Source organism: Rhipicephalus microplus, chromosome 3 (assembly GCF_043290135.1).
Source record: "Rhipicephalus microplus isolate Deutch F79 chromosome 3, USDA_Rmic, whole genome shotgun sequence".
NCBI classification, from domain to species: Eukaryota; Metazoa; Arthropoda; class Arachnida; order Ixodida; family Ixodidae; genus Rhipicephalus; species Rhipicephalus microplus.
This window is the reverse complement of record NC_134702.1, coordinates 28,957,255-28,981,848: the sequence shown is the minus strand read 5'-3', so window position 1 is coordinate 28,981,848 and position 24,594 is coordinate 28,957,255. Positions and strand designations below refer to the sequence as shown.

The 24,594-nt window shown below is 41.7% G+C and overlaps 1 protein-coding gene across 1 annotated transcript; it reads right to left on the bottom strand.

Moving 5' to 3' along the window:
* Positions 1 to 15,966: 15,966 nt before the first annotated feature.
* Positions 15,967 to 23,618, bottom strand: LOC119177151 (type-1 angiotensin II receptor-associated protein-like). The gene is made up of 6 exons (XM_037428552.2): positions 23,402 to 23,618; positions 23,056 to 23,090; positions 22,857 to 22,968; positions 20,707 to 20,792; positions 20,075 to 20,187; positions 15,967 to 16,499 (listed from the first exon to the last, which is right to left on the bottom strand). The coding sequence occupies exons 1-6, from the start codon at positions 23,429 to 23,431 to the stop codon at positions 16,345 to 16,347; spliced, it is 531 nt and encodes a 176-aa protein (XP_037284449.1). The 5' UTR covers positions 23,432 to 23,618; the 3' UTR covers positions 15,967 to 16,344.
* Between the last annotated feature and the right edge of the window lie 976 nt (positions 23,619 to 24,594).

Sequence of the window (24,594 nt, the reverse complement as noted above, 5' to 3'; positions counted from 1 at the left end):
GACTCATGTTTTTTGTACTTGAGTACAATATTTATTGTGTGTGCATTTATAGCAGACGGTTTCTTCTAGCAATGTGATGCTGCGAAGCCGGTGTGTGCTGCTGTGCAAGTCGGACGTGAAAAGAGATGCTAGCTTGAAGTACCACGAATTCCCCTGCAATTTGCAGCGTCAGGAAGCCTAGCCGATAATTTCTCACCAAGGACTGTCACGGAGTAGAAGAGTGAAAGCCAAGCGAACGGTCGGGGGTATGTTCATTTCATTGTACTGAGAATGACTTTAAAGAGAACACGAAGGTTAGGCTTTTGGTTCCAACTGCAGTTCCTACTGTGCTTCCCAGTTATCCAAACTACCTGCAAAAGAAGAACGCCCAGCACAGGAAAAACTGGTGAATTACTCCAGCTGACAACGCAGTAAATGGCATGGGTAAATGAGAAAGCTTGGGAGAAAGCACCAGTATGAAAAGTTTCTTGTACCCTGTGAAAGACGACACTGAAGCACTCGTTTCACAATCGGCCTCAGATTTGTGCACACGATGTAACTTTCCTGTAAATAAGGCCCGCAAAACCACATCAGATCTTGTGCATCTCTATACTAAAGATTGGCCCTCCTAAAGGCCTATATGCTGGGCCCCTATGATGCAGATCACATGTTCAGTACTGAACATGTGGTGTGCAACTGCAAAGCGCGTTATTTACGGCCGGATTAGAGTCACTGATGTGCATAGCAATGCATGTGAAAGCACATCTCTTGAGAAAAGTTATGGCACCAGAGCAGACGCAAGGTGAACTAGGCGCGAGACGTCGCTTCGGCGGCACGCAACTGGCTGCACCTTTTTTATCCAGTGGCTGTGCAAAAACCAAGCTAGCACCGGTCTCCTTAAAGTTGGCCTCACTTCTAAACACAAATGCATTGCCAAAAAATTTTTTCCCAGGGCTTTTATAAATTGGATGATAGGGTTATTGCTTGGATAGCTGAGTATCTTAGCTCAAGGCAGATGTCTGTGGCTCTGAACGGTTGTTCCTCTACATATATTGCTGTGACCTCTGGTGTATCACAGGGATCAGTCTTAGGTCCGCTTTTATTTTTGTTGTTCATAAATGACATCACTTTTGGTATCACATCATCATTTAGAATGTTTGCAGATGAGTGTATAGTATATAGGGCCATCAATAGCGACCTTGACAAACAAGCACTGCAAAATGATTTAGATTTAATTGCCGCATGGTGTGAAAAATGGAAAATGTCATTGAATGTGAAAAAAAGCGTACCCATCACCTTTACCAGAAAACTCTCGCACTGCAGAAATCATTACACGATTAATAACGTTAATCTTCAATATGTCACGGAATATAAATATATAGCCATATTTTTCACTGGTGATTTGAGATGGAATAAACATGTCACTTACGTTAGGAACAAGGCGGTAGGAACATTAAGTTTTCTGAAACGTAACTTCAGTAGTTTACCACAAAAACTTAGAGAGCAGCTCCATTTTATACACGTCCGCAGTATACTGGAGTATGCGTGCGTCCGCTGGGACCCATATACTAAGAAACTTACAGATAAACTTGAAAAAGTGCAGAATAGAGCAATTCGATTTGTCCTTGGAAATTACGACAGTATGCTTAGTGTGACACAGAGCAGAAAAACATTAAATTGGGATCTCCTTGAAAACCGTCGTCGAAATTTCAGATTGAAATTATTTCATAGCATTTATCATTCGAGAACAGGGATCATCAGGCAATTGTATTTTCAACCACCCAACCATGTTTTTCAAAGACGCGATCATCACTTAAAAATATGCGAGATTCCTTTTGTGGGGTGACGCTTTTCGCTACTCTTTCTTTGTCCGCACTATAAGAGAATGGAACACTCTGCCACCGCAAATAGTCTCTATTGATTCAAGTAATGATTTTTTCCATGCTTTATGAATCTTTTTTTATGTGTTTGATCATATGTATTGTACCCTCCCTGCTGTAATGCCTTATGGCGAAGCAGGTACTTAACAAATAAATAAATAAAAAATAAATAAATACAAGCTTCAGGAAAAATGAAACACATCAAAGCCCCAAGACATTTTTAGATGCAAAGCAGCTTTTTCTCGGGTAGCTCGGGGCTGTGTCCATCCCTCGGCTACCGTCCACTCCCCCACAGCGCATGCGCCAACTCTTCCCCTCTGCTCACGCGAGGAGGCGGCAGAGCGCTGCCTCCCGCCTCCGCTTTGCTTCTCCTCCACCGTTTATTTCTCCGCCACAGCTGTGCGCTTGTATACAATGCTGCGCTCGCTCCCTGCATTGCACTCTCCTGGCAGCGTTGGGTGTTCACTTTGCGGCACACATACGGTAATACACACAAACGGGAGGGGGGTGGGGTAACATAAGCGGTACACAGCAATATATACACAACTGCACACACAAATGAAGCATACACAAAACATACAAATAGAAATGACAAATGGAAACACAAGTGAACACCAGCGCTGCTTCACATCCCCACATCGTTCCCTTTGGTGGGAGATGGCGTATTTAAAAAAAAAAATTATTAATGGTGTTCTGTTGACCCGAAGCACGCAAGTTCTGTCGGACCATGGACACGGAAACTACTGGTCTCATCATACTTCAGCATAAACAACTGCTGCCATGTAGAAGAGCCTGAGCAAACCCGACTTTTCGCTCGAAGACGCCGTGAAATCGCAGATCTTAGCCACACACATCTTCGCTTTAAAATGCCCAAACTGCTGCTTTAGATGTGCTATTAGATAACGTAAGCCCAGCTTTAGAGCACAGATCCCCGGCATTCATTCCCTCACTGGCATTGGCATGCCTCAGCCATCATCACTGAGAAAATGGCAAACAGGTTACGAGGGAACACACGATCGACGAAATGCTGTGCATCTCGTAGCCCCGTAGTCATCTCGATTCTCTAGACTGACAGAGCCAGCACACAGCACGATAATATGGCCCCACCGGATGGTTTTTACCCACGTGTTGTTTTCAGCACATGTGCAAGGGACAGGCTTCTGAGAATATTCGGACAAATGTTACAGTAATCGATTTGGCTTCAATTCGACTTTAGATTACTGAAAATTTCAAAGTATTCGAAATGAACAAATAAATGCATGTTAGTCCGCGTGTAATATCTGTAAAGCTTGTTTCATTGCAGTGGAAGAATGCTAAACCATGAAAGCATTTTTTAAATGCGAAGCATTTCTTAGCGAACTTTGGCTACTGAGCGAGCGTACGTGCGTGCCTGCCTATCTATTTATCTAGCCGCCTACGACTTTTAGATCTCCTGGCCATTTGGATAATGATATCGATACCAAACTTGGTATGGCATAACATGACTGTATGAGCTCGGCATATTTGACCAGTCATAACATGAAAATCATGACATACATGTATGTCATGAATGTCATGATTTACATTTTATGGTATTGCTGCTCTTGCGGTGGTCTCGTTCTCATGACATGTTGCAAAATTGGTATGGTATGACATGATCGCATGCAAATACAAGCGACAGACCCTAACACGAAAAGTATGACATGCGTGTAATGTAACAACATGACTACATGCCACGCTCATGATGCGCTCGCGGCCATTTCGCTAGCGTCGCATATACAAAATTTGGTATTACGGTACGTGAATGGATGACGAAGATGTGTGACTGGTGCAAACATGATAATCATGAGATGCGTGTCGCGCAACAACATGAATACATGCCATGCTCATGATGCGCTGGCGACCGTTTCGCTAGCTTCACTTATACCAAATTTGGTTTCAAGGGACATGAATGGATGACGAAGGTATGAGACTGGTTGTCACGGGTCCCGTTAATTAGGGAGGCGATCGCCGGGCTAATTCCAAGGGCCGAAGTATCGGCCCCCCGAACCGCACCACGAAAGCGTGGACAATTTAGAAGTGGTCCTATTTGGCGCGCCAGCAGACGCCGGCTGTGGCCCAAAGAACAAGTCAGAGCCGAGAGTTGATAAACAAAACAAAATTATATTCTCAATAATGACAGATCAAAAACAATACACTAGTATGCACACTCCACAATAGTTGAGTACAATATGTCACCAATCAAACAACGTACTACACAGTACAATCAGCCACATTCGAAACAACGGACACAACAATACGCACTACAAAGCAGTCGCATGCATTGAACAACCAAGACACTTAAAGACTAAAGAGTTAGAAAACTTATTCAGTCCAAAGTTCTTGGAACAAAAGTCTGAATGATACTCTTCCGAGAATCACTCACTCAAAGTCCAGCGTCGTTGTCGTTCCGCTGCCCCCGAAGTTTCTCTTCCAGTGGTTCGGGTTGGTCTGGCGAACGGGCGCCCTCGATGTTCCCCACGATTACGTCATACAATGGATCATCCATGCAGAAGGCAGAAACAGTTCCACTGTAGAAGGGCGTCTCGATCTTGACCTTGGCCTCAGGCAGCCTCATGATCGAACGGTCGACAGTGTAAATCAGGCTGGTCTGGCCCGTGAGTTCGTTGTCGCGGACTAGGTCTCTTCGTACTATTACAGTGGAGCACCCAGTGTCTCTTAAAACGTCTACACGCCTTCCCGCCACTTTTCCAGCCATCACAGGCATTCCCTTCGTAGCACCTGTTTGCTGTTTTGTCATTACAGCACCCACAATAGGGATTTTCTCCCCATTTTTCAACTCTACGAATCCATCGGTGACGTCATCAACGGTTTTTGGTGCCACTTGTGCACAGGATACCTGGTGAGTTTGACTCGCTCCGTTACGACATGCATCTGCCTTGTGCCCAGTCTGACCACATTTGAAACATTTTACAACCGTGGGGCTCGTGAAGTTAGTTCGGCAGTTGTTAGCACGGTGACCCACTCGGTTACACAGAAAACATCGCGGAATGCTCTCCGGTGCACGCTTCTTTTCTTCGGGAGCCGATTTCTTCGAATCTTCGGGACACTCCTTCTTGACCTTGGCCAAATTAGTGCCACCTTGAGCTTCCAAGAATTGATCAGCTAATTCAAGCATGTCTTCAAGTGACGTAGCTCTCCTCTCTTTCAAGTACAGCGACAGGCTTGGGTGGCAACTAGTAAGAAATTGTTCTCTAATTAGGAGCTCTCCAAGCTCATCGTACTCCTGCGCTGTCCCTGAAAGTTCAATCCATCTGTCGAAGTAATGGCAAAGTCGGGCGGCATACTGCGTAGCCGTCTCACCATCAGCTGGCTTTCCTGTCCGAAATCTGTCCCGGAATCCTTCCACAGTAAATCTAAATCGCTTCAGCAAAGCAGTTTTCACCTTTGCATAGTTGGCTGCATCGGTCGGCGTCAGCCTACCGTACACACTGAGCGCTTAACCACTCAAGCAAGTACTCAAAGCAGTTGCCCATTGATGTTCCGGCCAATTCTGGCTCCTCGCAATCGTCTCAAATCGGTGAAGGTACGCGTCAAGGTCGTCCTTCCTTTCATCAAACGCTACGAGCAGCTTGCTTGGGTTCAAGCGGAAGCCGTGGTCCTCCCGTTCGCTGCTTTCAACTCTAGCTTGGACCGGAGTTTCACTTCGCTGTTGCAAACGGAGCCGCTCGAGTTCCATCTCGTGCTGTCGCTGCCGTTCCCTTTCCTCTCTTTCTTCTTTCGCCCTCTCAGCTGCCAGTCTTTCTCTCTCCAGCTCCAACTTCGATTGCTGCTCTCTTTCTTCTTTCAGCTGTCGCTCCTTTGCCTCTCTTTCTTCTTTCGCCCTTTCAGCTGCCAGCTTTTCTCTCTCCAGCTTCAATCGTTGCTCTCTTTCCTCCTTTGCCCTTTCAGCGGCCAGCCTTTCTCTCTCCAACTCAGCTGCTTTTTCTTCCTTGGCCCTCTCAGCTGCCAACCTCTCGTTCCAACTCAGCTGCTTTTTCTTCCTTGGCTCTCTCAGCTGCCAACCTCTCTCTCTCCAACTCAGCTTCTTTTTCCGCTTTGGCTCTTTCGACCACCAACCTTTCTTTTTCCAGCTCAGCTGCCTTTTCTTCTTTGGCCCTCTCTTTTTTTTCCTTTTCCTTCTGGGTGACCCACTTCCGTAGTTCGGCGCCAGAAAGACCCATCTTCTTACCAAGAGCGACTAACTTTTCGAGATCTATTGTGTCTCGCAAATAAAACCTTGCCGCGTGCAAAAAGTATCTGTCTAAATCAGTCTATCGGAACACTCCCCTGAACTCGTTAACGAGAACACTGAGCAACACCCAAAATCGTTCCGATAGCACTATCAACAACTCGAGGCTCTTTCTCACTACTTTGGGCACACTGTGCACCAAAAGGTCCTGTCGCGGACGCCAGATTAATTGTCACGCGTCCCGTTAATTAGGGAGGCGATCGCCGGGCTAATTCCAAGGGCCGAAGTATCGGCCCCCCGAACCGCACCACGAAAGCGTGGACAATTTAGAAGTGGTCCTATTTGGCACGCCAGCGGACGCCGGCTGTGGCCCAAAGAACAAGTCAGAGCCAAGAGTTGATAAACAAAACAAAATTATATTCTCAATAATGACAGATCAAAAACAATACACAAGTATGCACACTCCACAATAGTTGAGTACAATATGTCACCAATCAAACAACGTACTACACAGTACAATCAGCCACACTCGAAACAACGGACACAGACAACAATACGCACTACAATTCAGTCGCATGCATTGAACAACCAAGACACTTAAAGACTAAAGAGTTAGAAAACTTATTCACTCCAAAGTTCTTGGAACAAAAGTCTGAATGATACTCTTCCGAGAATCACTCACTCAAAGTCCAGCGTTGTTGTCGTTCCACTGCCCCCGAAGTTTCTCTTCCAGTGGTTCGGGTTGGTCCGGCGAACGGGCGCCCTCGATGTTCCCCACGATTACATCATACAATGGATCATCCATGCAGAAGGCAGAAACAGTTCCACTGTAGAAGGGCGTCTCGATCTTGACCTTGGCCTCAGGTAGCCTCATGACCGAACGGTCGATGGTGTAAATCAGGCTGGTCTGGCCCGTGAGTTCGTTGTCGCGGACTAGGTCTCTTCGTACTATTACAGTGGAGCACCCAGTGTCTCTTAAAATGTCTACACGCCTTCCCGCCAATTTTGCAGCCATCACGGGCTTTCCCTTCGTAGCACCTGTTTGCTGTTTTGTCATTACAGCACCCACAATAGGGATTTTCTCCCCATTTTTCAACTCTACGAATCCATTGGTGACGTCATCAACGGTTTTTGGTGCCACTTGTGCACAGAATACCTGGTGAGTTTGACTCGCTCCGTTACGACATGCGTCTGCCTTGTGCCCAGTCTGACCACATTTGAAACATTTTACAACCGTGGAATCTCGCGCGGAAGGTATTTAATTGAGCAGCCGAGATGGGAGATCAGGAGAAGACGGAAGTTAGCGCCAGAGCGCGTAGCGTATTCCGCCGTGTAGTCGGCGAAGGTTTTGTCCGTAGTGACAAAGCAGGAGAAGAAGAGGATTTCCACCTGAGGGGTGAAGGCTCGAGCTACAGGCAAGAGCGTGTGTCTACCGATATCGACCGAAGACGCGTGGCAACAGCTGCGTGTGTGAAGCCGACGTGTTTCCGGCGAAGAAGGTTGAAGCTTGGAGAGTGGCCAAGTGAAGACGCGAGGTTTCCTAAAAGAGAAACTTCGGGGGCAGTCAAGGTTTCCTGGAAGAGAAACTTCGGGGGCAGCGGAACGACAACAACGCTGGACTTTGAGTGAGTGATTCTCGGAAGAGTATCATCCAGACTTTTGTTGCAAGAACTTTGGACTGAATAGGTTTTCTATCTCTTTAGTCTTTAAGTGTCTTGGTTGTTCAATGCATGCGACTGCATTGTAGTGCGTATTGTTGTCTGTGTCCGTTGTTTCGAGTGTGACTGATTGTACTGTGTAGTACGTTGTTTGATTGGTGACATATTGTACTCAACTATTGTGGAGTGTGCATACTTGTGTATTGTTTTTGATCTGCCATTATTGAGAATATAATTTTGTTTTGTTTATCAACTTTCGGCTCTGACTTGTTCTTTGGGCCACAGCCGGCGTCCGCTGGCGCGCCAAATAGGACCGCCTCTAAATTGTGCACGCTTTCGTGGTGCGGTTCTGGGGGCCGATACTTCGGCCCTTGGAATTAGCCCGGCGATCGCCTCCCTAATTAACGGGACCCGTGACACTGGTGCAAACATAATAAACATGAGATGCGTGTCATGTAACATGACTACATGCTACGCTCATCATGCGCCCATGGCCGTTTCGCTAGCTTCACATGTACCAAATTCGGTATTACGTGACGCGAATGGCTGACATAGGTCAATAACACATCCAAACATGATAATCACGACATGCGTGTCATGTAACAACATGACTACATGCCACACTCATGATGCGCTCGCGGCCGTTTCGCTTGCTCTACATATACCAAAATTTGGTGTTACGTGACGTCCATCGATGATGAAGGTATATCACTGTTGCAAACATGATAATCATGACTTGTGCCGTGCAAGAACATGACAACATACCATGTTCATAGCGTGCTCGCGGCCGTTTCGCTATAGCTTCACATATACTAAATTTGGCATCACGTGACGTGAATAGATGACGAAGGTAAACGACGCATCCAAACATGATAATGATGACACGGATGTCGTGTACGGCATAATTTACCTCCACCTCGTATGCGTTGTGGTGATTTTAAAGTGACATATCAACTTTCCTCACTCGTGCTTCGGATATCATCGATTCCCACTGTACGTGGAATCAGCCAATTTTTCAAAGTACAATTGGCATGTAATTTTTAAGGTGCTTACACTGCAACAAAGGTGCGCTGAGCCATGAAAACACCTACTCAAAAGAAAGCCTTGCCACAAAGCCCTTTCTTTGAGCCAATAAGAATAGCATTAGCACAGCACTTGTTTTCACCTCTAAAATATATTTTGCAGCTAGGCTAGTTGGATAATGACAAATATGCCCATTCTCCTTCATAATATGTGATATATACATTCAAATTACACTTCAAATTATTCTACCAAAATTCACTATTCGCACAAGCTCAGTAAAAGACCCTATGAGCTTTTATTGTTACTGCTGTTAAAGCAAAAAGAAACTAACCTAATTATGCAATATCCAGCACAATTTTATCAATTTAACCGATTCATTGATTAAATCACTTGAAATATGGGTATGAGCAGTGTCTGAACTTAAAGGGGCAGTGACATCAAATTTGTCGCTTGTGTGTTCTTTGTTTTTAACATTTCTCATCGCTATTCGCACTAGCTCAGTAAAAGACCCCATAAGCATTTATGTCACAGCTGTTAAAGCAAAAAGAAACTAAGCTAATTATGCAATATCCAGTACAATTCTATCAATTTAACCAATTCATTGACAATCTTAAAGGGACACTAAAGTCAAATAACAATTTACATCAGAGTCAAAGCTCAATGTATGACAACACTTAAAACGACAATATTATCAACAACAGTGCCCTACTTACAGAGAAATTAAGGTGAATGCACAATAACACAAGTGCTGCAGTAGGACATTTTCAGAATGATCCCGATGACATCAGACGGACCGCCTACAATTAATCACTATAATTGATCTAACTGCACTAAGTAAAGAACTCTTCGTGCATCAAGAGACGCTATAAAATGCTGCTTGTTCGTTTGTTTGATTCATGGAAAAAAGAACCACCGGACCTTACTATGGGGAATGGCGCGAGTGGTTCAAAAATTTAATTTTCGCGTGGTTACACGGGACAGGTGGTGCCATTTAGCGGGGTGCAGTTGAAACAAAAGCGTCTGCAATCTCGGAGCCAATAGAGGGAAATCGATCAATGACCATTTTTGCTGCTGTGGCTCCCACTGCTTACGGTATGCTGCTACTAGCGCAGTAAAGCCGGGCAACGTTGTGCACGGCAACAGTGACGTGAGTGGACCGGTCGGTCCGCTTCTTGAGGCGGGTAACTTGAAGCGCGCTAACCCGATGCGGACCACTAAAACGTGATTTCATTTCAAAATATGCCCTTCTTTCGCATTAAAGTAACACTACGAAGTTCCTGGACCGCCATTTCAACAATCAACGTCGGCTTAATAGTTGACATTAGTGTCCCTTTATAAATCATTTGAAATATGGGTATGAGCAGTGTCATCAGTGTATGAGCAGGGGCAGCGACATCAAATTTGTGGCTTGTGTGTTCTTCGTTTCAAACATTTCTCATTGCTCCAGGAAGCAAGATACGCACTATAATATTAGTGCACTGCTGCTGAATAATTTATTACTGCCATGTTCATGTGAATAACTTTCAATGTCATCATCATTTATTCATCCTTAGATCCCTCCCAGGGCATCAGAAAGGAGGGAGGGGGGAGGACAAGAGAATCAGTGATAGCATGGTAATTGTTATAGAAAAACCAGGGTTTGAAAAATGCAGCAGACATATTCGAATTCAAAGATTGAAACATAAATATAATGAAACAGCTAGAACAAATGCTAAAGTGCTGTTGCAAACTGGTGTACATGAAATAACAGTTTGTTTACGGGCACAGAGTTGGACGCTGAGGACCCTGTGTAGGGTCATCAGAGTCCAACTCTGTGCCCACCTTTTAAAAACAGTGCTCTCATGCACATGTGCAAAAAAACCGTCTAGATGCTTTCAACATCGCTAGAATGTCTAATATAGAGAATATTAGCATTTACGATATCCTGGAATAAGCAGAAATATTTTGGAATACCGAGTCACTGGATGGTGGTATTGACATCTAGTGACACTTCGTGCAAAAGCTATTATAGGTGTGTGTCGATTTTGCCGAGTGACCATTGCAAAAAAAAAAAAAAAGTTTGAAAAGGCAACACATTTGAAACTATGCGGTTGCCAACAATTTACTTCAACAGAAAAGTAGAACACGTTGGGTGTCCACAGTAATACAATGCCTGCCTAATTCATCATCGCGATTCTACGTGGCTCCACGTATCCAGCCTCTCTAGTTTATGGTTACGGTAACACTGTATGCTAATGCAAAGCTGTGTGGGAACAAACATTCTGCAATGTTGTCTTTGCAAATTTGCATGATGCTGTGCAGCACTTTGCAAAGTGCCAGCAAGCTTGGCTAGTTTCGCAACATGATCACAGAAATGAGTGTGTGGGTTCGCAGCCAATGCTCGCCTGGCTTTTTTGGTGCAGGGGTGATGTGGCCCCGCTTATTGCATTTCACTCTAATGCGGCCGACGTCACTAAAATTTTTATTATGCTTCTTACGCAGTGATGTTGCTCTCATTCGTGCTAGCGATGGGTTTCTATCCAAGAATGAGCACTTAAGCACACCTTAGAAATGAAGTAGAACATATTTGAAAAGTGTTCCGCACCAAACATTTTGTGCTAGGTGTTCTTACATGCAGAAGAATCCTACAACAGGCTTTTTATTAGAGCCAGAAAATTTGGTCTTGCCACCCCTCTAAGCAGTGAAAAAACTAGAGATCATTCCATAGGAGAATAAAAGGTTTATTGGGCAATTCTCGGCTTTACGCAAATGTAAGCGAGTACATATCCCAAAATTCCGACTAAATATGTGCCATAACAAATAGTTGCTTCAGCAGAAATCGCCTGCACTTGGTAGGCAGGGTGCGACTATACTTTTCCCCCACAACACATGTATTACAGGCAAATGAGACACAAAAGTCGATGTGCTTGTCTAGTATAATGCCCTCAATATGATAACCACACAACTGAACAGCAGCACTTAAGGTAAAAAAAGAAAACAAAAAAACAGCAAAATTTGGGTAGTGAGAAAGACAAACACACATGTTCAAAGCTGTAGCAAGCAGATGTTTTACTTTAGTTGCAGAGATAAAAGCTGCTCTGAAGTGGTAGGTACGCGTGCTTGCCATGACATACCTTTGTCATGTAATGCTGGCTACCCACAGTGAACACTTGGCCTTTACAACATAAACTTCTGACTATGAAGGATTTCAAAAGGTTGCTACTCTCCAACTTATTGCAGTGCTGGAGATCACATTCTTTACACTTTAGTGTGAACCACTTGCTTCCACACATTCTGAAATCAACTGAGGCAGATTAAGTTGAAACAGAAAGGCTTCATGCAGTGATGTGAATTCTGAGACACTGTGATCCAAGTGAGAAAATGAGAGAGGAAATCGTGAGCCAAGGGTCGTACAATCACATTTTGTATTTACAAACCTGAGTTGGCCTGGTTAAGAGAAAGCAATCAATAATAACTACGACAATTGCACTGTGATAAAATGCAAAAGCTTGAGAAGTGAAAACTGAATGTTCCATAAAGTTGAAAATGTAAGCAGTACCAAAAATATTACTCATGCTCTTGAACAGATCATAGCAGTGACAAGTAAATAAAATGTAAACCCGTAAGCATAGCGCTGCTTTGATGAAAACTTGAACAAACTTTTCCTCTTTATTTTCCACTCATGGTGAGTACACTGTACAAAATATAAACAGTGTTAGAAACAAAATCCATTCAGTGTACAGTGTTTAATTCATTTGAAGGAATCTTAAAATGTACACAAAATAAACTTCACTTCATTAAGCCAAAAAAAACAAACAATACCAATGGCTTTATCTGTTTCACATGCTTAGCGTCTTAGTTTCAAGCTCCGTATAGGATATCATATATGATAATTTGCTATTACACAGAGTAACAGTTCTGAAAGAGAATTCTTATAACACTCAGAATAACTTCCACAGACTTAGATAACTGCTCACAGTGAAAACAAATTAGTCAAGCACTACTTCTTGGAGCCATTCAATGAATGCACATACATAGTAGCTAAAAATTTTGCATTCCAATAAACCCATTTTCACACACGAAATATCCGCAGACAAATAACACTAGAAGCTGTGCAGTGGGTTGATATTATGTTAATTAAACAATCAATATAAAAGTAATTGGGCTCAGAGTGACAGAATCCCTTGGAACAAAAAATAGATGTCCATAGTAGGGGCAGAGAAAATAAGAAATGATGACATCACATTGTGAACAGTTCAAAAGTGCAAAAGTGACAAGAAGAAAAAGTAAGAAAATACTAAATTACAAAAAAAAAAGAATCTCGACATTTCCCTGGATACCTTTTTCAATGTGACTGTACAAGATATATGTGCTGAAAAAAAGAAAAAAAGATTTACTGGGTTATCATCCAGACAACTAGCCTGGAGCACACCACATATGTAAATACATCTCTAAAACTTTAAAAACTGATTTATTTCAGGTATTAGGTGCAGTGCTTTGAACCAAAGAACAGCTAAACATTTGAAACAGCTTCCAACTGCAAGCTTTGTCTTTGATTTGAACAAGCCAACTGATACAGCAAAGAAAAGACTATTGTTATAGTGCGAGCTCAGAATGACGATAAAAGAACAAGAAGATGAGTGCTAACTTCCAACAGAGTTTATTGTGAGAGTGCAAAAACATATAAACGAGACAGTAAACCACGTGACAAAAATGAGCAATACAAAGAAGAGTAAAGGAAAAAAGGCAAAAACTATAGTGAATGAGAATATCCCTGTAACAAAAACCAAGAAAGAAATCTAAGGAAAAAATACAGAAAACTAAGACGATTATAACTAGTTGCATGCCAGTCCTGAAGTTTTCACACTCTGCACAATAAACTCAGTTGAACGTTAGTGCTCGTCTTCTTGTTCCTTTGTTGTCGTTCTGAGCTCGCGCTATAACGATCGTCATGTCCTACCAACTAGCCCAAACCACCACGCTTGTAAGCAAAAAAAAAAAATTTTAAAAATGTTTTTAGCTTCAGTAAAGCATAAAAACTCTCTACGAAGCAGCTGCATGAAACAAGTGTTTTAAAAGAATCTCGGGAATGTGTACAAACACGAACATATAAAAATAAGTACCTCGGTTTCAAGCAAGTTTCACAAGTATCAAGAACCGGAATGCAGTAGGAATGGTGTAAAAGTACCATCACTAGGCAATTGGAGTGCTCGAAATACAATGGGTGCTCGGTAATTCGGTGACAACAACTATTCACGTGAAAAAATGATGAAAAGTTCCCAGCAGAAGACACTAAAAACTAGAAAAATCGGCATGTATAAAATAAGGAACCATTCAACAATGCTTCTAGGGCACTATGACAGTGAACCATGCATAGCTGCACTGAAAAGACTGCGTAATCACATAGCATTCAGGTCGCACACAGCAAACCTGCTCGTTTTTAAAATGAATGCCGACGTGAAGTTTTCAAGTTTCTCAAGTTAAATAAGGATCCCCGACTTCAAAACTACAAGTACTGGCAAGCGTCAGAATGCCCCAAGTGATTTACCACAGTATCTTGCAGACAAAAAACCTTCAGTTACATTTAAGAAAAGAGGCTCGTCTTACGAAACAGAAGGTGGTGATGTGGCTAGAGTGTGCTGTTATGTTTTGGCATTTCCTTTGGCACTAAGATGTGTTACCACTGCTCCGGTACATCTATTCTCATCATCCCTTGCTGCAGACTTCAGCTAATGTCTTCGGCTAATCAGTACGTATCTTGCACCATTGGCTTGGACCTTATCAGACAAGATGGAAAGCGCTGGCTCCCGCTTCGCTGATAATCTAGTGCCAAAACATCACAGCATTCTGTTCCCGTATGCCACATGCCTCTTAGCAAGTGAAACTGGTTTGCAGGAAGAATGCTACAATATAAATAACTTAAGGTATTTTAAGGCTCACGGCATTTTTCATTCTACCGTTATGAGATCCAGGATCTTTATTTAAAAAAAAAGAATTACCGGCCAAGAGTTTCGCACCATTTTTAAAAACAACACTCGGAGGCAAGCATAGCAATATCTTATTACAGCTTCAAGCTGGCATTCATAGAAAGCTTTAAATTTACAGGACGATTCAAGTGGCTTTCACAAACTAATGCGACCATAAGTGCATGTACTGATGCAGCCATCAGTAGCACACTGCCACAAAACACGATGTTTATGCTGTGCCTGACAGCATTTCGTGACTGTGGGTCCCCTATTTCTCAAACTTTTCAATCACACATGCAAAAAAAAAAATTAACAAGTACAATTAACAAGTATTGGCTGCAAGGGTTAAGCCAGCCTGTGCACGAAGTATACAGTGGCATTCCCAACAATGACTAGAAAAAGAAAGCACATTAAAAAAAAAGGCATCTAGAAACAACAGTAAGCTGCAGAACCGAAAGGGTGAAACTATTGTAAATCTTTTTTTTTTCCTTCCACATGAGCAGTGACAAATGAGCACCTCAATGCCAAAAAATTGGGAACGTTTGCGATAAGCTAGCATTATCCTGGATTCCAGGGGTTGAAACTGGTGCCTTTGGAAATAAGGGGGGGTTGTGTCATTTATACACACATCTGTATAAATCAAGCGTATGATAATAGCCGGGAGGGAAACAGTCTCCAAATGCCTACATGGAAGGTATTATAGGCTCTCTCCCAAAGCATCTGCATTCTTTTCATCAAAATATGTAGTGTAATCCAGAAAAAAATGATTAATTGCTCAATACCACCTTGCACAATTAGTGAACTTTTAAAGTACACATTTCAGCAACACACCCCTCATTTGCAAGAGAAACAGTGGCACGCTGTCTTCAATGGCCAAAGACTAGTAACCTATGCATGAGGGAGAGAAAAAAAAGGCATAATAAAGTGCATCAGCAAATGGTACTTTAAATGCTGCACTTTGATTTTTTTCTGGTCAGGAAAAAAATGAAAGAAAAATATTGAAAATAGATCTATTCTATTAGGACCTGTGTATAAAAAAGGCATTGTAAAACTGGCCACATTAATTAGCATGGCAAAAATAACCAATCAACATACAGGAATTACATGAGGTAGGGTGACTAAATTTCTGTCACCGAACACCACTACCAGCATGAATCAGCACTTTTGGCCACACGCCTTCCAGTGGAATAAAGTTTCGATTCAAGAGCAAACATTGAAGCGATGTACAAGCTCTGCCTACATATGCTGTCATTTGTAGGAACAAAGACATCACAGATTTGTAAAGTCTCAACAAATTTTTGTTACCATGTCGATCAGCAAGTGGAAACTGCTCGTCAGCATAATAGTTTCAAGGAATGAAGTAAATAGATCTAACACCATAGAAGACTGTTAAAATACGTCCCAACACAGGCCTCATGAGCTCATAACTCATTACCAGGGCTTTCTTAAAGCATTCAGAACTGATGAATGGTATTCTAAGAAAGCTAAATCGGAAAAAAAAAACAGAGAGAGAAACAAGAAATCTTGATGGCAAATCTGAATAATGGATGTGCGGTCACGGTCATGTTAGTTCTGGCCACTAAAGACAGCACTGTTCCAACAAAATGAGTGGAGAGGGGGGTAGTGGGGAGGGGGCTATGATTGAGTGACTATGGCTGCGAGTAAGGCGGCAGCCCATCGCCTCCAGAGGTAGCCGCAGCCCATCCGTGGCTGGGGCTACCAGTGTCTATTCCGGTCTTCGGTACGCTCTGGGTAGTGGTCTGGTCGATGTCGTCGTACTGACCCCGGCCGCTGCTGCCCACACCTGTTATCGGCGCAAGCAAACAGGTCAGTGAAATAAGCAAGCATCACTTATACAAGTAATGAGTTGTAGTATATTTTCAAGCAAACCGTGTTTCTAGCTTAAGGAGCTTTAAACTAGGTTCGATAACTTTTTAAAATTTCAAGTGAATGTGCATTGAGTTCAAAATTTCTTCATGATCAACAATCAACAATGCCAAATATGGCAGTGCTATGAGCTATGGGCACACCACAAATAAATAAATAAATAAATAAATAAATAAATAAAAGAAACTAAATACAATCTGTTGTTCTCTTTGGGCCTTTTAGTGTCCCCAGCATTGGCTGTGATACCCACGCTTGCGTCTGGTGATGTAAGCAACTAAAAGAACCTGTTTGTCTGATTGCAGGTACGCACACACCACTCTTTCTCCTTTCGTGGTGAGGAGGGACACTTGGCAAGGAGGTGAGATAAGCTGACAAACAGTGCATAGCGAAGGTAGAACAAAGCGATTGAGTGCCGCTTCTGGGTCATTAAATGCAGAACTCTGATACTGTGGTGCCAAGAACTTATGGCAACATGCTTGTTAAAGACCCATGCTCAACAGCAACACTGCAAACAAATTTTGAATTATGGGTGCTTTAGGATCCCTGAAGTAAAGAAAATTATAATAGAATAAATTTTCTGAACTCTATTCTTGATGGCCCAAAGAATCTTGGTTTATTTGGCATGAAATGATCTCTGGGCACTTTCGTCTGCTTGTAAAGTAGCCATTCTTGATCAATGTCCTAGAATAAATGTGCGAAATTTCCCCAAGGGATACCTCAAGCGTATTCAAATATGCCTCCCTTTGTGTTTACATTTCCTGTCAAGCTGTCTTTCCTTGACAAGCACGATACATTGCCTTTGTCATTGCGATGGGGACAGCCAGAAGCTGCAGGCAACAAGGCAGTATGCATGCTACCTGCTTGTGCTGTGCCTACCTTGCTAGCTCAAATAAGCTCTGAATCTTTCAGATTATAGAACTGCACTTAAGCTGCGTTTTTCTTAACACAAAGCACTTCTCAAGACACTCTTAAAATGCAATGAGAGAACTACTAAAGCTGGCACAGTTTACACAACACAGAAAAATGAGAGTGTGACGGAACAAAAAAAAAAAAGAACATATAATATGTGTTGAAATTGTACACAGTCTGGGCCATTTACAAGTTAAAAAAGAAAATAGCAATACAAGTATTAAATGAACAAGTTGCAATAAAAGAAACTGTTGCAGAATTGACAGGCAATGCACGGTGACTGCTGTCCTGCAGAGGATCATAAAAGAAAAGAAGAAGGCATTATGGCTTACAGGTGTTCTGAATGGAATGGAATAGCTGCTTATTTAACGCACTGTTTGCACAACATAAGATTGGAGAAGCTGGCACGAGTGATACAGGGAAAGGTTAATTTTGAGCATATAGTTTCTCAGAGAGAAGGATTACAGAGGGAGGTTAACAAAGGGAACACCAATACAAGGTAGCTGTTTTCAAGCAAAACAAAAACCAATTCAACAATCGTAACTCTATAATAGACTTTAGAAACAATTGAGCATCAAATGTAGAAAGTGAATATGAACTTCCTGAATTCGATACTTAAATTACAAAGCGATGTATTTGATACCCAAGTGAGGTAGCTGCACAACCCTGCTCGTGTTTTTGTATGCCCTTTAGTGGTGACGGCAATGTTTGTATATGCAACTTGTTTTATCAAGTTGTGTCGATTTCTGGCCAAAAGAGAGCAAGACAAATTGCTTATTGGATGATCTGAACTGTCTGCATGGTCAGTACATCTTGACTTGACCTCAATCTGCAGTGTATTAATTCAAACAATCAATTCGGTGGAGGCAATGACGTCTAACATGCCACTTTACAAGACTAATGTCAAAATTATTACTTTTATTTTATCTTCTTTGCTAAGCAGGAAAATCCTGAAAATGATTTACTCAGCAGCTACTCTGATGCTCTCGTTACTAAAAACATTAGTGCGAAATCATTCTTCTTTAGCCCTACGAACTGCGCTGAGTTTTTTTTTTTTTCAATAAATTCAGTCAAAAATAGTAAGTCTCAGGACAATGATGATTTTTAAATAGGACCTATAAAACATGTACTCGACCTTATTTGTGCTGTTCTTACTCACATTTATAACCTTATTCTATCGTCTGGCCAATTTCCAAAATACATGCAAATAGCTAGAGTACGGCCGATCTTTAAAAAAGGCGATAAAAATGTTTTAGGTAATTATCGACCAATTCACTTCTACCGATATTCTCAAAAAGCATTGAGAAGATTATTCATGCTAAAATATTTTCATATCTAGACAAAAATAATTTATTAGCTGATCACTAACATGGCTCTAAGAAGCACCGTTCCACTGAGACTGCTCTTTTAGCTCAAAAAGAAACAATATTACAAGCTTTTAATGATAAAATGTTAATTATGGGAATCTCCATTGATTTCTCGAAAACATTTAATCTTGTGAATCGTAGAGTATTTTTGTAAATGTGAATAAACCCACATAGTTTTGTTTCTCTTTGCCCTCAATGTTTCACACTATAGTGTATCATCATATTATGCATCACAGCCAAGATTATTGTTGCCTTTTTAGAGAGTGTTATAAATTCCACCTTACTGATGTATGGTAAATGATAATGCATTTCGAAATTTCCTCTAGCCAAATGAAATAAATTTCTATTTTGCTTGTAAGTACTGTGGGTCTATGTGAAAACACAAATTTTGTTTTCATGACGCACTTTTTTAGAGACACAGAAAAAGTGTATTAACCCCTTATTGCCGGATGTCGCGAATTCGCTGCATATTGAAAAACTTCAAGCAATTAAGTAACGAAATGCGTGCCGGCTGCCAAGTACTCACGGGGCATGAAGGTTTCAGCATAAAAAATCTAGCAGAGTGTCATTCAAGGTATTTTAAGCTAGAACCAATTGTTTTGGGGCTCATGGCGGAGAGCGCGAAGCGTGTGCAACAGCTCTCAATCATCGTTTTTCTCCGCTTGGTGACGTAAGTTCTGTCTTCAATAATTTTTTATATTTGATGTGTGCACACTCAAGAGGTGGTACACAACATGTTATGTAGTTCTAAAATATGTTTTTTGTTGCTAGGTCCTCACTTTTGTAGGATATGGAGAATTCTTAACATATACAAGAGTATGCATTAAAGTTGAATTTTAGATCATTTAACTGCGGGATCATTTCAAGGTTGCTACTTGAAGCTGAAACATGAAAATTTTTATTTTGCTCAGCAATATTATAATTCGGGCATTAAAGTGTTAAAATGTATATTTGCTTAATATATGTATGCAGGCTGACTAGTTTTTTTTGTTTTTTTTTTTTTCACTGCTGCCTCGTGAGGACCTTAGACATTTGCAAGCTGTAGAGCACAGTTTTTCGCCTGAAGGACCCCCAACCCCTCGCTTAGAAAATAAAACCATTTCCAATTATAATTTTCTCAAAGAAGTTGATCAGCCATGTCTGCGTGTCCACGCAACATCATTTCTATGAAGCAACTCGTAACATATGTAAGATGAGAAATAAGGACAGGACGCACCGCCAGCGAAGTTCGGAATGCCAAGGTCTGCATATCTGCCGCCCCGCTCGTTGAAAATGCGCAGCAGGAATACTGATGACACCGGCCGAAACAAGAGGTTAACAATGGCAATGCTGATGATTTTGTGAAACTAAGGAAAATGGGGCAATACAGGATGTAACATCTGAAATACTGGATAGCATGGATTCAATTGTACAACTGATAAAAAACGGCAATGCACAGAACAAGCACTACTCACAACTTCCCTACATACCGACGCAGCCGTGTTTGCACAAGTTTGCTCACGCACTGTCCATTACAGTCACACATCAGTTAGGATTGGAAGATCAAGAGAATACAGATCACAGTTAAAGCTTGTTAATTTGGATTTTACAGGAGAGCAACAAATTTCAAATTAACCAAATTATGAATTATTGAAAGTACCAAAAAAACAATAAACAAATGTCCATCTCATGAACACAGATTTTCTTAATGAGTATGTAAACTGATTCTGTACTTACTTTGCACAAGAGCAGTGTAGAAATCACAATTTTTGCCACTCGCGACTTGGTTCGCAATGTGGTCTTAGTTAAACCCGAAACGTGCTAACTTAAATGCGGTGACTGTTGTTACCATACAGAAAAAAAGGATACCCAGCGCAAAATGTGAACTGGTGGGGGAAGTGCATTCCCAGCGTGACAATGTCCATCAAGATTGTACCAAGGTTTATGGCTAATGCCTGTAAAAAAAACGAGGATAACACGTTTAAATTCGGCACAAGCAGTACTAACCTAACCTAATAGCTCCTGGTGTGACTGATCATACTAATGCAAGACAAATCTTATTAGCTAACGACGACACACAGAGGACTACACTAACAATAGAGATTTCATATTGTATAGTTCTGTCATCACCTTTGTTATTTGCTATCTTTTTGCAAAATATATGAAACACAAACAGATCAATGTTTGGCCCTTCTAAGACATTTCAGTAGCAACAAATTTAAGAGACAGAAAAGACGTTTTTCATCTTCCATACATTAAAGGAAGCTGGTTTGGTAATATGTGCAACCACTTGACAGGGCTCCAAATTTTCATTGTAAGGTTGCGTCTATTTATTTTATGCCCTTGCACTAATTTTCAGTGCATATGCCTCTATAAGTCCACTGAAGAAAAATATACCCTCAAGTACTGATGTACGCTGATGACATAAATTGACTTTTATTAACTGGGCTTCTTTAATTTTTTTTAGCAACATGAACATTGTTTTACTGATCATTCATACATATTAAAAAAAAACTGTAGACTGGCAAGCTAAAGCAGTTTCGTCATATAACATCGATGTGGGACCTCTGTAATAAATCCAAAGATAGACACATCACAAAGCAATTTGACATTCTTCCTTCATCAAAATGTTGTTGACAATAAAACCACCGTCATCATGCTCCACATCAACAAACCTAAAATATGTGTAGTTCTGTAAGCAAAAAACAAGAACAAAAGGGATTTATAATAAACACAAAATATGCACCGGACATACCTGTCTTCTTGTCAAGTTCAAAAAGAGCAACTGTCTCATTTAGCTATGGATGCAACAGAATTCTTTTTGTTTTTCATAAAATGATAAAACGATACAAATCTCACTGAGTGAATGCTGTCACGAGTAATGCCCGTGGGCAGCAACTCGAAAGTAAATATCAAACAAGCAAAGTATGCCACCTGAAACATCACAGTAACATTTAGCCCAGTTTCTCAAACTGTCCAATTTTCAAAAGAATGTTTTACTTTGTGCAAAAAAGGTATTCCAGTCAACCTGGAAGGTACTGTTGGTCATTCAAAAAGTGACACAAATAATTAAACATAGAAGTGAGGATAAAATCTTCCCCTTTGATTCGAAAAGAGCTTTAGCTGAGGTATCCATTTTGCTTAATTAACCAACAGGGACAACAAATGCAAATTAATGTAATGGCCTTCAGTATTTTCTTAATGAAAGAGGAACAGGCACAGTATGCTATTTATCACCAAATTTATCACCTTGCTCAACAATCATTTTGAACAAGTTTAGAATGAATAAACTATTTTCCTTTATCACTGCCTGCCCGACCTAACTTCCAAAAATAATTTGCATTATGAATCGTCAATGTCATTATTATGAAAACAGCATTAGTTGTTGAGACAATTAGAGGCTTGAATTTGTGAGGTGCACAATTTACAAAAATGTTTAACCTGTTTAACCATTTGCCACAGATGCCAAACACATAAATAAAAACTATGGTAAGTTGATAACGCAAAAAACTTGTAGCAGGTAAAGGAAGTGTTTTGGCAAGTCATGGCGGAATTCACCACTTAGTTTCTACTTTCCTCACACTCACACCTGTAGCTTTAATTTCAGTCAATAGAGTCCATACAGACATGTGTGATTCGAGCTAAGCTTCTCGTAATTGCGGACTAAATGCCATAACTTTGAGAGGATTCAACAGACAGGTGCAGTGAACGATTCCCCTCAGAATAGTTAAAACAGACAGGGGCTGTGAATAATCCCTCTCAGAATAGTTAAAACACGTTTGCCCTCATCCGGTGGAGCAGGTGAGATAGGAAGAGCCGGAAAGAAGCGTTGGAAATAGCGAATCCGGTGTTGGAGCCGTGAGCTTTGCCTGCTCGTTAATCACTTTAATAACCAATGTAAATTGCTTTTTTTTTGTTTAACCAAGTAGAGTTCTAAGAGGTTTTACAGTTGCTATCTGACGTAGCACTGCCAGAAGTACAGCTCTATAACTACTGCATGAGACAGCGCGGACACTTACCATAAATACAGGCTCCTCGGAATCCTTGTGATGTATCGCCCAAGCCAACATCAGCAGGTAAATGAGGTTGTAGTAGAGATACGCTTGGGGCGCCCACGCTTCCTGCAACGGCCTGAAGGCGAAGGCGAAGCATCGTTAGGCTAGCACTCAAAGCGGTTAAAGATTTAAGCGTTACAATTTCCGAAAACAAGGTGCTCACCATACTGTGAGGAGCAGGTGAACGAGAAATATAGCCTGAAATGGCAAAATTGGAAGAGTCGTTTAGAGAGTCGTAGCACGTGAAACCAGCCAAAGGGCAACCACGCCAGTAAAGAGAAAAAAAAGCAAGAGCCGCAAACTTGAAGGCTGAGCAGCGGGTCTGGGGGAAGTGAAACCTGCGATTTTCACAGAAAATTTTTAATTACAGACGCCGCAAAAGCGTATGTCTCAGTGATCCGGCGTTACCGACCGACTCCACCGACAGCACCATGATGTTGAGTTGGAAAATGTTTGCGGAATCTCGCAGCTGCGCACTTTACAGAGAAAAAGGTAGGCGGGTGCTTTACCTTGAGCTGAGGGTTCTGGATGGAAATCATGTTTTTTTCTACTACAGCAAGCTACGGAAACAGAAGAAAGTCCTCGAGAAGAACGCGCGCACCGCACTGAACTCTATGGGAGAGAAAAGACCGATAAGTTGCGATAGTGCTATCGCATGACGAATTATTTGTTTCCCCACAGAACCAGAAAAAAATGCGACAACACACGGCCTGTTGCCCAGCGTCGCCTGCGTTTACGTAGGTAAAAAATCAACGCTACGAAACAGACGGCGCCAGTTTCGTTTTTTAAGGTTTCCTGCAACAGCGTTGTTGAGGCTAAAGTGAGCGTAAACGACATTATTAAAATTTAAGACTAACACTTTGTATTTTTATTTATTATGCACAGAACGTATGGCTATAATAAATTAAATGTTCAATTTTTATAACGTAGGTGTGAAAATTTGAGCAAAAGTTATCTTTTAGCACCAGTACAGTGGCTAGAATTCTAGCCACTGGCCCGCTGTAGCACCAGTTATTACGAATCGCACAAAAAACATAACCGCCATAATAAACTGATTGCAAACGCAGCATTTGAATCCAGATCAAGACAAAGCCTAAGCCTTAAAAGTTGCGTGGTCGCATCATGACCTACTACACTCCTGACCTGCCCAGAGAGCACCTCTTCCAGCGCCCACGTTCTAGTTCATACCTTCTGCCGCTAGGGCCGTCACCTACGAGCGGCGTGGCGCTAGGCAGCACCTGTTCGCTGTCGTCTGCTTCAGCCATCGCTGTGGCAGTGCAAATCGTTCTTATTGTGCATGAATTGTGTATGAATGTGTAAAATATGGCAAATAAAGCGATATGATTCCTCGTCAGAGTTGGCTGCATTCGTGTGGACGTTTGAAGCAGAAATAGAACCGTAAAAAAAGCACACAAAGGGTCACAGTGGCAAGCAGACGGGAACTTTTCTACAAATGAAGGAAAATTTATTATGAAAATATTTCTTGAATGAAAACGTAGTCCAACGAGATAAAAAAACTATTGTTAGGCATTCATTGTTCACACTGAATCACGATGGTTCCAGACGATACGCATACACAAATTGCAGAAGATACGCAGAAACACAGTAGGTCGTGTGCAGAAACTTGCAGACGGCAGATAGCTGCAGTAGTCAGCTCTAATAGTGGCCGCGTGCAGTTTTTTTTTTTTAGATGAGCTGACAC